Genomic DNA, 12,629 nt, shown 5'->3' on the forward strand with positions numbered 1-12,629 from the left:
CCTAACCCAGTTACATCCATCCAGTTCCAGGTTGTCCTACATGGAGGCGGGTGTGTGTGTGTGTCCCGGTCCTGGGGAAGGAAGTGTGGCTCGGCTCACACCCTCCCCAATCAGCTGCCTGTGGTCCATATGCTGTCCTGATTCTTTCTGGAGGACCCGAGGACACACCGTACCCAAGCTACCCCGGGTCTGTGAGCATCTCAAATTACACAGTGCACACATATAAACATCTAACTTGTGCCTAGATGTCTCATATAACCCTGCTCACATAAAAGTCAGCACCCACGCCATCAGCTTGTGTGCACACACACATGTAGTTTGCACACCCAAGTCCTAAATCTAGATGTACTCAGCTACTGACTAGGGCTGGGTTTGCACACCCATGAGGCACCCAAGACCACAGACCCACGCATACCCATGGCCGCCCACCTTACGTGGCACCCGGCAAACGGCGGAGAAGAAACGAGAAGGTGTAGAGAATGACTTTTTGTGGGTCAGAGATGTGTGCAGCCAACCATGGCACCCCTGAGGAGAGCAGAGGGGAGGTCAAGGCCACTGTCCTATGGTATAGCAGGGACCCATGCACCTTCCTCTACTATCTTTGCTGAGTGATCCTTCCTTGCTCATTTTCAGGGATGTGGGTCAAAGCTCAGGCAGGTACCCACAGAACACCTGCTGGGGCAGCAAGCTGACTGAGCCCTGGTCCCTGGGTCAGGAGACCTGGATCTCGGACCCAGGTTTGCGAATCACTTGCTATTTCCCAGGACAAGCCCCTTCCTACTCTTGCCTCCCCTTCCACACAGCCGGCCAGTCTGGGACTCAGAGACACGAAGCCCCCACCCTGGCTACGGTTCTCAGTGAGGACAACTCCGCCTCCAGGAAGCATTAGGGAAATACCAGAGGGTGGTTTTAATTTAGCAATTACTGAGAGTCACCACAGCCATTCAGAGGGTGGCAGCCAGAAGAGCTATTCATGGAGAGTCTCGCTCAGGCAGGCTCCCTCACACAGGCTGCCCCGCCCTGCACGTGGGCACAGCCTGCTAAGCCGGCCTAGCCCCCAAGTACTTCATACATCAGTATTGATCTGTGATTTTTCGTGTTTTGCTGCAATGCTGGAGTTGGGTGGAACCCAAGACCTTGAACAAGCCAGGCAATCGGCCTACCACTGAGCTAAAAGCCCCAGTCCCGTGAGTCTCTTTTTGATGTGGCTTTAATCCATAATGAAATTTTCTGAGGTTCAATTCCTGGAGACATCCTGAGCTGGAGGTCAGGTGCATGGTAAGATTTTTCTACTGTTAATGGAAAAGTGTCTCTGTCAGAAATACCAAGGGTTTGGTTTCTTCTGTGACTCTTGCGGTGTGGTCGTGCCAGGGCATTCACCCAAAGTGGGGCACTGTTTGGTTCCCTTGTGGTGAAATGTCATTGGCTTTTGAAATGAGCTGGGCAGGCTTATTATCTAGGAGTGTTAAATCTGGAAATGAAGACTGACTGCCTTTAGAAGTTGCCGAACGCAGCTTAGGAGTCAGAGGCGGTCCCTGGCGCCCTCATTTGGCCATTGGTGGAATTGCAGTCTAGCGCAGGCAGCTTTCCAGGACCAGGGACAGCGCCCCAACCCCAGCCAACGCCCCCCCCCCCCCCAGGCTCTCCCAGGGTGGGGACCCTGAGCCTCCAGAAACAGCGCCTCAAACCCCGTTGTGCCACACTCCCTCCCTCCTTCCCTGGTGTGGAGGCGGCCCCACAGCCTCCCCTCGCCCTTCCCAATAGACTGTGCCTCTCTAGGCCACAATGGCACACCTGCACGCCACAATGGTGGCACCTGCTTTGCCGCCTACCTTGTTCCTTCCACCCTTCGCTCCTCTGAGAGGATTGCTGAGCTTCACCTACGCATCCTGTAGCCTCTGTGATCTTCATAATAGGCCCAGGAGCTAGATCATGTAAGAATAGTGTATCTGTCATGGCTGATGGGGAAACTGAGGCTGGCGAAGACTCCCCTGTGTGCTCCTCAAAACCTCACTCCCATCATTCACGCTCCAGCCCAGAACAACAGTAGCTACCCACTACCGTGGCTCTGTGCCAAGCACATATCTTGCCATCGAGTTAATTAGGTCAAACGGCTGTTCCCATTCCACAGGCCAGGAAACCCAGGCTCCAGGGGGCTGAAGGGCCTGCCTGAGAGTCGGGGTATAAATGGCTACATACACTCCATGATGCATTCACTCTGCCTTCCAAAAGAAAGTAGCTATTCTGCTCCGATCCTCACAGGCTGGAGAGAATGGGGCTGGAGCCCCACACTCCTCACAAGGAACAGGGTTTCTATATTTGGTCAAGCTTTAGCCTTGAAAGACACACAGTAGGTGCTTAATAGATACATGCTGATTGGTAGGCACCTGCCGTCCAGACACAGTTCTTTAAGCACAACCACACAGCCTGGACACAAAGCCTGGACACAGGGCAAGGCAGGGTCCACTGTGGGTAGGAACACAGATGCAAGAGCCACACTGAGCAGGGGCCTGGCTCACATGACTGGAGGCTGATGCAGGGAAGCAGCGATGCCCGGTGCCATCAAGAGCTTGCATGGGGTCGTTATTTATACCAATAGCAGCAGGCACACCCGCTGGGTCCTGCCCCACTTCTCTCAAGGGGAGGTCAGGTACACCACGAACACTCAAAGGTAGTCTATGGCTGACTTAATAACAGGAGAGAGGCAGCCATTATGAGTGAGGCAGAGAGTGGAGGGGTATCTGGAGATCCTGCACCTCGCAGCCTGACTCTCAGCCTCCCTTGAGATAGGGGCTCATAATGATGTCCTAGGCCAGCTATGAACAGAAAGAAGGGGAAGGAAGTTTTATCCCCATCAGAACACACATGGTCTTGTGCCGGTATGAGCTTGGACTCTGTCGGGCCTGTGTTTGAATCCCCTGCTCTGCTCTTCCTGGCTGCTGACTTTTCAGAGCCCAGGATTTGTGACAGGTGATGGTGTGTGGTGGCGGTAGCTGTTCTTATCTCACAGGAGTGTTTTTAGAACTCAAACGTGCTCGAGCCTAACACAGGGGGCACCGTAAATAGGGATTCACAGTCAGGCATGTTATGCACACCTATAATCCCAGCACTTAAGGAGCTGAGGCCGGGGGATTGTAACTCCTAGGCCAGTCTGGGCTATATAGCAAGATCCTGTCTCAAAAACAAAAACAAAGGGCTGGAGACATGGCTCAGCTGTTAAGAGCACTGCCTGCTCTTCCCAAGGTCCTGGGTTCAATTCCCAGCAACCACATGGCAGCTCACAGCCATCTGTAATGGGATCTGATGCCCTCTTCTGGCATGCAGGTTTACATGTAGATAGAGTACTCATATACATTAAATAAATAAAAATAAATCTTAAACCGGGCGTGGTGGCCCACACCTTTAATCCCAGCACTCGGGACGCAGAAGCAGGCGGATTTCTGAGTTCGAGGCCAGCCTGGTCTACAAAGGGAGTTTCAGGACAGCCAGGGCTACAGAGAAACCCTGTTTCGGAAAAAAACAAACAAACAAACAAACAAAACCTTGAATAAAATAAAACCAAAGCATAAATGTATGGCTAGTGCATACAACCTCAGCACTTGAGAGGCTGAGACAGGAGAATTGCTGTGAGTGTGAAACCACCTTAAGCAACATGATGAGTCCCTTTTAAAAACAAAAGGTCAAGTCTGCAGAAACTGAGATGGGTCTTAAATATGGTTACTGGACATGCCCTGGTGTAACCGTCAGATGTCCCAGGAAACCCAGGTCCTGAGCTAAGCCCCACGCTGGCCCACAGAGTAACTTCGGGATAGGTGTCATCCCTCCTCTGGGCCTCTTTCTCTGCCTATAACGAGGGCTCTCCAAAGGCCTGTCTTATTCTGGTTTCCAAGGTAGCACAGCCCCATGGGCATGGCAGGCAGAGATGCCTCTTGGGTAGGGGCAGAGGTGAGGCCCTGAAGCACCCAGCCTCATCTCCCACCGACTATCCCTGGGGCCCAGCACCCCAGGCTGGAATGGGGTAGGGAGTAAGGGGTTCCCTCTGACTACCCTGCCCCTTTGTCTGCAGGATCCTCTCACCTGGAATACAAAAATGTCCTCAGCCTAAGATCTGGAGAGAAGCCCATGTCGGTGATGGCCTCCCTGAGAAGGAGTGAGTCACCAGGGACTTCATGTCTGGGTGGCCCCCTTAGACCCTGTGAGGCAGTGACTCGTATGGCAGCTGCTGTCCCATCTCAGTGAGGGTTCAGAGAGGTGAGGGAGGGACCTTGGGGGAGTGTGCACAGGACCTTGCTTCTGGGTCCATCCGTCTCTGAACACACTGGGCCACTCAAGATTAGGCGTCCTGTGCTATGGGTATGATATATCCCACACTAACACAGGCTTGGTTCCAAGAGGCACACGTGATACAGGGCAAGAATCAGGGAAGGCTCTTGGGTGGCCAGTGAGGCCCTCCTTCCTCACTGTCATGGGACATCCACTTTTGCCATGTTGTCACTGACAATGGACAGAACTGAGAGCAAGGCCCCTGCCCTGGGGGTAGCCTAGCCCTCACCCTGCCCCTGACCCCACCTCCATCCCTATCCCCATGGCCAGAGCAAGCTTCTTAGAGCAGTTGGGAATATCCCACCTCTCTCAATGGTACCCTTTCCCTCGCTGTCTTACTTTGTACACCACAGTGATTAACAAAGGCCAACAGAGCCCTAATTACAATCTCAGTCCACTGAGCGACCTCCAGAGGTTGCTCGACCTCTCTAAGCCCCTATGGCTGATAATGACAGTTGCTGAGAAGTCAAGGGGATGGGTCCACGGGAAACACTCATCACAGTACACAGCACATTGTAAGAACTCAATTAACGCCCCTCCGGGGTTCTACCGCTCAGCTCATATTCAGCATATTCTCCCAGAATCCTACTGGTAAGGACTGCGTATTTTGGGGGTAGTAGGGTAGGGGCAAGCCCCAGGATTCTCTGACCTTAGGGACATTAACTACCTACACCTTTCCTGCTGGAAGTCTAGTGGCAGGGATGAGATCTCAGCCCTCAGGGTCCTGCCCAGTTTTGCTCTCTGTGGTATTTAGAGATCAGAGACAGGCTACAAGGTGGGAGGCCGGTGTGAATGGGCAAGGTTAAGGCCCACTCATCCCCAGCTGTAGCCCTGTGACTTCATAAGGCTGGCCCAAGGGCCCGCAGCAGTCTACCTGAGAGTGTGTGGCCACTCCTGATTCCCAAGGTCAGAGACGACATGGTGGCAGGGCGCAAAGCTTGCAATCATCAACACCGTCTCATTCCGGCAACCCCCTGAGGTCAGGGGTTTGGCCCACTCTGAGATGATGAAGTCAGAAATGTCCTCCAAGTTCTGGTCTTATGCAGCCAGGCAAGGGACACTCCCAAGGTCAGCCTCCATTAACCACCTCCATCTGCCCGAGGAGGGGACTCTGGACGAGGGCATCTGTCTCTCAGAGATTCAAGTCAGATATCAGGAGAGGGACAGAGGGCTGAACCCCACTGTCTGGCCTCCGTTTTCCTTCCCTCTGCAAATGTGTGGCTCCCATGGGCATTAGGAGGTGGCACAGGTGCCTGATCTCCACCCGTCGTCCCTGGGCACCTTGCCAACAGCTCCAAATTCCCAGGGGTGCCCGAGGAACAGGCAGTTACAGAAACACCTGCAGGAGTAACTCCCCCGAGGCTCACGCTGCATAGCCATTATCAGTCCCTGGAGCCATGCAGCAGTCACAGATCCATCAGCAGGGTCAGAGCCTATCCTGCTGCCCCCACACAGTAAGGCAGAGGCAGGGGACGAGGTATGGACTTTCTGTGTAGGTGACAGTCTTGCTTCCTGCAACTCTAAGTTGACCCCCTCACCTGTTCCAGGGAGCCCAGCAGCTCTTTGATCTGAACATAGGAAGATGAGGTCCAGGGAGAAAGGCATTGGGCAGCAGGAGCCCAGCACAGTTAGGCAGAGAGCTGTACCTTGTACCTGTGCCAGGCTGCTCCTTGTCCCCTGCCTACCGAGTCTGGCCGTGTAACCAGAGGCTATGTGTACAATGCCCAGTGGGTTCCTTTGTGACTTTGGGGTAATGCAGAGTCCTCAAGCCATTAATAAACCAGGTCATTGCGTCATCCTTCCCTGAAGCCAAATGTCCCCAAGTTGGCCTCAGTGTAGCCTTTACCCCTCTCTGACATCCATGTTATCATGTACCAATACCCACTATGTGCCAGGCCCCTCACTCCTCAATTGCCAATTGCCTTGAAAATGTGATGTCATGGGAGGATAAAAAGAGGATCCCGCTACTCCCTAACCCTGAAGGGAAGCTAAAAGGAAGAAAGGAAGGAAGGAAGGAAGGGAGGGAGGGAGGGAGGGAGGGAGGGAGGGAGGGAGGGAGAGAGAGAGAGAGAGAGAGAGAGAGAGAGAGAGAGAGAGAGAGAGAGAGAGAGAAAGAGAAAGAGAGAAAGAAAGAAAAAAGATGGCACAGTGGTTAAGAGTCCTGAGTTCAATTCACAGAAACCACATGGTGGCTCACAACCATCTTTAATGGGATCCAATGCCCTCTTCTGGTGTGTCTGAAGAGAGCAACAGTATACTCATATACATAAAACAAACAAATAAATCTTTTAAAAAGAAAACCTATAAACTTTGGGCTGGGTGTGGTGATGCATGCCTGAAATCCCTTGCACTTGGGAGACTGAGAGATTACCATGAGTTCAAGACCAGCCTAGGGTACATAGTGAGAACTTAATAAAAGGTAAAGGGGTAGGTGATATGGCTCAGAGGGTTAAAGGTGCTTGCTGCCAAGACTGACTACCTGAGTTTGATTCCTGGGACCCACATGGTGGAGGGAAGGAACTGACTGTCCTTGGATCTCCATATTGTGCTATGCACATAGACACATAAATAAGCTAATAAATAAATGCCTTTTTAAAAAGAGGAGAAGGCAGGAAAATAAATAATACATTGAAGTGGTAGTTTATTTGTTTTTATTTGTTGTTGTTGTTGTGTTTGTTTGTTTGTTTGTTTTTCAAGACAACGTCTCTGTATGTATCTCTGGCTGTCCTGGAATTCACTCTGTAGACCATGCTGGTCTCGAACTCACAGATTTGCCTGCCTCTGCTTCTGGGATTAAAAGTGAGCACCACCACCGCCCAAGTTATTTCTGGGACAGGGTTTCTCTGTGTAGCCCTGGCTGCCCTGGAATTCACTAAGTAGGCCAACCAGGCCCCGAACTCAGAGATTTGCCTGCTGTGCCTCCCAAATGCTGAGATTAAAGACATGAGCCACCACTGCCTGGTAATATTCTGCAGTTCTTAAAAAGGATTTCTCTCCAGGTTTCCCTGGTGTTTGCTTATCCTCTGTAGATTTCCGTTTTCCTGAGCTACTAATCAAAGCGGTTCCCAGTGACTGCGCCTCCGTCCTCACGATGCTCCCCAGAGGACAGCAGACAGGAGCCCCACACACCTGCTTTGTGGAGAACTCTGAGTTTAAAAGGGTCGATGGCTTGTCCAGAGTCACACAGCAGAGATCAGCACTGGATTCTTTGGCTTGTGGTAGCCTTTCATCTGCAGGTCCAGTGGCTGAGCCCTGTACATGAGCTACTGACCAGCCTTGCTTCTTCTTTTGAGACAGGGTCTCACTAAGTTGCCCAGGCTGCCCTTTAACTCATTCTGTATCCTAGATAAGTCATGAACCTTCGCTGCTTCCCCAGGTCCAGCATTTTTCTTTTTTTTTCTTTTTAAATATTTGTTTGTTTGTTTGTTTGTTTATTATATGTAAGTACACTGTAGCTGTCTTCAGACACTCCAGAAGAGGGCATCAGATTTCGTTACGGATGGTTGTGAGCCACCATGTGGTTGCTGGGATTTGAACTCAGGACCTTTAGAAGAGCAGTCGGCGCTCTTAACCACTGAGCCATCTCACCAGCCCCCAAGTCCAGCATTTTTCATTGTTTTAGACATGATCTCCACATGGCCTTGAACTCAAGATCCCCTTGACTTTCCATCCCAAAGTGCTTGCTACCTACCACTCCTGCTTTATTTGGATTTGGACTCTTTATAACTCTTATCCCGGGTCTTTATTTATTGGGCTTTTGGTTTTGGATATGGTCTCTCTCTCTCTCTCTCTCTCTCTCTCTCTCTCTCTTTCTCTTTCTCTCTCTCTCTCTCTCTCTCTCTCTTTCTCTCTCTCTCTCTCTCTCTCTCTCTATATATATATATATATATACACACACACATACACACACACACACACACACACACACACACACATATATATATATATATATATATATATATATATATATATATACTTATGGCTGGGCTTGAACTTGCTAAGTAGACCATGCTGGCCTTGAACTCCCAGAGATCCACTTATCTTGGTTTTACAAGTGCTGCTGTTAAAGCTGTATAATACCACCTATGTTAATTTTTTTTTTTTTTTGGTTTTTCTATTTACTTTTATTTTATGTACATTGGTGTTTTGACTGCATGTATATCTATCTGTACAAGAGTGTTGTGAGACCAGGAGTTGTGAGCTGCCATGTGGGTGCTGGGAATTGAACCTGTGTCCTCCAGGAGAACAGCCAGTGCTCTTAACCACTGGGCCATCTCTCCAGAGTCCCCCATAGTAATCTTTTTCTTTTTTTAAGATTTATTTTATGTATGAGTACACTGTTGCTGTCTTCAGACACACCTGAAGAGGGCATCCAATCTCAATACAGATGGTTGTGAGCCACCATGTGGTTGCTGGGAATTGAACTCGGGACCTCTGGAAGAGTAGTCAGTGCTCTTAACCGCTGAGCCACCTCTCCAGGCCCTATGTTCATCTTTTTAATACTTAAAGAACAAAGAAAAACAAAATAAAAAAAATCCACAGTTCCTGCTTTGCAGATAAAGAAATGCAACCTCAAAATGATGAAGGAGAAAGGCCAGACCATGCAACTGGTCAACCAAGGAGAGTCAAAGCGCAAGCTCAGGTCTGTTCAGCCTGACAGGAGGGTGGCCTCATGTTGGCAGACAGAGCAGGCACAACCCCAGTAACACACACCACGGCGACGGCCACACCTAGCTCACCTCTGTCCCTAGTTCTGCTGGTCTGTGTGATGGTCATGGAGTGCTTGCTTAGCGGGTGGCAGGGCCTCTACCCAGTGCTGGCACACAGTAGGCACTATGTAGAAAGATGCCTGCTTTCCTATCTGCCTATGTGAATGGCTGACGTCTCAGTCAGATTCGCCCTGCTCTGTTTCAGGGCTGCCTCCCTACCGGCGCCTCTCAGATTCCTCTCCTTACCGATTTTTTTCTTCAATCACCTGCTTTGCCAAGTGTCAGTCCTCAGCCCTAAAATTAGAGCCTGTCTTGAAGGCTAAGAACACGAACGCTACAAACGGGCACTACAACTGCAGCCTCCTGCCCTTGGGTCTCTCTCTTCCTTAGGCTGATTCCAGGATGGCTACCCCTGAAAGTCCAAAACCTGGTAACGCTTTGGCTAGCCTAGCATAGCCTATGGTAGCCTAGCCTAGCCCTTCTAACCTATAGAAAGCCACCAGCTAGGAACTCTCAGTGGTCACACTGCTCGGCTGAGCCCAATTTCCCTTTCTCATTGGCCAGGGGCTACTTCTTCACACCTCTGACCCTCCTCACTACCGAGCTGGGCCAAGCTGCTTCCCAGAATTGGAGCTGAGCCCAGAGAGGAAAAATGATTTGCCTGGCTGCACACCCGGCTAGAGGAAGGGCCAAGCTTGGTCTGAGGATCAGCCCTCTTAAGCTGTCTGGGGTCGGGGAACAAGTGAGTGTGATGGAACTCAGAGTCCCTTATTGTCCCCACCCTGCCATCCACCTGCCCAGGAGGCCTCACCTCAGTCTACCCAAACAGCTCAGTCAGCAACAGTTTCCCAGTGATGCTAGCCACTAAGGGGCATAGTCAGGGTACCAGGGCCCAGCCTAGCAATAGCTCTGTCCTGGGAAAAGGCAGTGGATCGCCAAGGATCCTCCTGTATTCACACGAGCTGGTCCCCAGCCCTGCTGGGAGGGCAGAATAGAAAACAGAACGTGGTCAGGCTCCTGTCAAGGCAGCGGACAAAAGGGAAGCTGGGGCTGGGGCTGTTCCAAGCCTGTACTGGGGCCCTGTGGTCTCAGGAGAGATCTGAGGAACGGTTCTCTCGGGGGCCAGATGAAAGGAGAGAATCTCAAACAGCCCTTTGGGTAAGTGTAGGGTAGGAGCAGGAACAGGAACGGGAGAGGAAGGGAAAAACACAAGGCAGATTCAAAGACTGCTTTCCCATCCCTAGCTGGGTTCATAGGAAGCCAAAAGAGGGAATAAGGTTCAGGTTTGCTGGGGAAGGAGGTTCTGCTGCCCCCCAAGGGTGATGAGGCGGTTACATCCCACGCCTAGGAGGCTGATACCAGGCACACATGCAAGCGTGTATCCACGTGGGTGCCTGAGCATGTCTGCCAGGTTCATTTTTAAGGGCACGGGGCCTCCACGTGTTCTCTGCATGTTCATGTCTCCTGCCAGCACACTGGAGGCCACTGAGGTAGAAAAGCCACCGCCCCCCCCCCCCTCCATCCCCATGAAGATTTCAAGAAGCTCTTCCTGTCAGCCACAGAGGTGGCATATTCTCTTGTGGGTGGGGTCAGACAGGGTAGAGAACGGCTGTTCCTGAGTCTGGGTCTCAGGGTACTTGTGAGTCAAGCCATGTTTGTGTTGGTGTCTGGCTGTGCAGCAGGGGGTCATGGTTGTTTGCCTATCATGTGTGGCTGCTGACAGTCTCTGACAGCTGGAACAAAGGCCTTGAAGACACACAGGTGGCATAGAAGACAGGAGTCCTCAGGAGTCCTTGAAGGGGCTCTCTGTTCTCAAACAGGACAGCATGGTAGGTGCAGGAGCGGAGCAGAAGGCAAGGCTTTCCCGACTCCCTCCCTCACCTTCTCCCTGTGCAGACCCTGCTGTGGGGCTGGGACATGTTCCCTGAGGTCCCAGGAGAAAAGCACTTCAAGATAAAGAGGAGCCCTGTTGCACCCCAACAGCCCAGAGAAAGGACCCTTCTGTCACCTGCGCTGGATAATGGTTAGCAAGGCAAAGAGGGCTCCTGAGAGGGTGCCAGGCAAATATCTTGGGGAGAAGGGGAGGGTAGGCTTTTTTTTTTCTTTCCTCAAATGAAGTAATGAGCTGGCAAGAAGCCTGGGTAGGGGACATAAAAAGCCAACGGGAAGACCTTCTCCATTCAGAGGCAAGTCCCCTCCCCCACACACAGGTAGGAAAAGGCCTAGGGTGAACCCTCCACCTGCAACATCTCCACTCTGGATCAGGAGACTTCTGACTGTAGCCAGGTATGTTGGCTTGTACTTTTTATTCCTAGCACCCAAGAGCCATGTTATGTTCTGGGCTATCCAGGGCTACATAGTCCAAAAAAAAAAAAAAAAAAAAATCTGATTGTTTCACAACACCAGGTAACCCAGAGGTCACATACAATTTACTTAGCCTTGCCTGGCAATGGTGGCGCACGCCTTTAATCCCAGCACTTGGGAGGCAGAGGCAGGTGGATTTCTGAGTTCGAGGCCTGCCTGGTCTACAGATCGAGTTCCAGGACAGCCAGGGCTACACAGAGAAACCCTTTCTCGAAAAAAAAAATAATAATAATAAAATAAAATAAAAAAATAAATAAAAAGTAAAAAATAATTAAAAAAAATCTACTTAGCCTGGTCAGGCCTCAGTTTCCTTGTCTGGGTCAGGGGTGTCTAAGGACAGGGCAGGTGTTCTCACTGCAGGTTGATCATCACCCTGGAATCTCCTTCAGGCTGAAAGGCATATCCACTCCTTGTCCAGATCCTTCCACTGCCTGGGGGCCCTGGAGTCAGGCTGAGGTCCCACCGGGGAAACCCATGAGGCAGGGGCATGAACATTACTTAGTCCTGTACTTAGTCCTGCTGTCCCCAGGGTTCTGAGCTTATCTAGACACTTGTCAGAGCAATCCCATCCCTTGGATGTCCCTAGGAAGAAGAGGTAAGGTCCTGTATTGGTGGGGTACCCTACATTCCGTTGGCTCCCTTGGAGAGGAGGAGGTATTATCTCACCCCCACTTCCTCTTGGCTTCCTTCTGCTTCATACCTGACAGGATTTGTCTTCTTCCTACCTTTCCTGCAGCCGTTAGGTGCCTGGCCCTCTGACTTTGGCAGGGAGGGGACTGAAGGACAGGGACAGATGCCAATATACCATGTGAGGATGCAGTGGGATGTCTTTTCCTAACCCCATCTCAGGTCTCTGGCCTGTGCTGTGACAGTCACCCACAAGGTCAAGCATCGGAGAGAGATAGATACAGGGACACACACACACACACACACACACACACACACACACACACACACACGGGCCGGGGGCAAGGTTTCTCCACCAAGCTGGCAAACCAGCAAGGCTCCCAAAGGGCCTGCAGGGCACAGTGGTGACTGCTAGAGGATTTGGCACCAGCCCTGAGATCCAACAGAGCCAGGGGTGGCAACAGGGACTGCGTGACGCCAGTGCCCAGCTCCACTGTGGGTCGGGATGGGCAGGGATGCGTTCTGTACCTGGAGATGCAAGGACATCAAGGCCCTAGCGGCACGGCTCAGGGCGATGGCCAAAGGACCCCCACTTCCCTGCTTAAA

At 51.4% G+C, this 12,629-nt stretch overlaps 1 protein-coding gene across 3 annotated transcripts in view; it reads right to left on the reverse strand.

Annotated features, from left to right (window-relative positions):
• Rap1gap (RAP1 GTPase activating protein) overlaps positions 1–12,629 on the reverse strand; it is a 63,723-nt gene that overhangs the window by 50,719 nt on the left and 375 nt on the right. The window contains exon 1 of one of the 3 annotated variants that reach the window (XM_085838807.1): positions 5,198–5,511. The exons of the other annotated variants lie outside the window; for them this stretch is intronic. Within the exon in view, the coding sequence (XP_085694933.1) occupies positions 5,198–5,271 (74 nt within the window). The 5' untranslated portion in view covers positions 5,272–5,511. Of the gene's footprint in view, positions 1–5,197; positions 5,512–12,629 lie in introns of those variants that run through there. 3 annotated transcript variants of the gene reach the window in all.

Source organism: Mus caroli, unplaced genomic scaffold (genome assembly GCF_978045245.1).
Source record: "Mus caroli unplaced genomic scaffold, Mus_caroli_1 scaffold_6, whole genome shotgun sequence".
Classification (NCBI taxonomy): domain Eukaryota; kingdom Metazoa; phylum Chordata; class Mammalia; order Rodentia; family Muridae; genus Mus; species Mus caroli.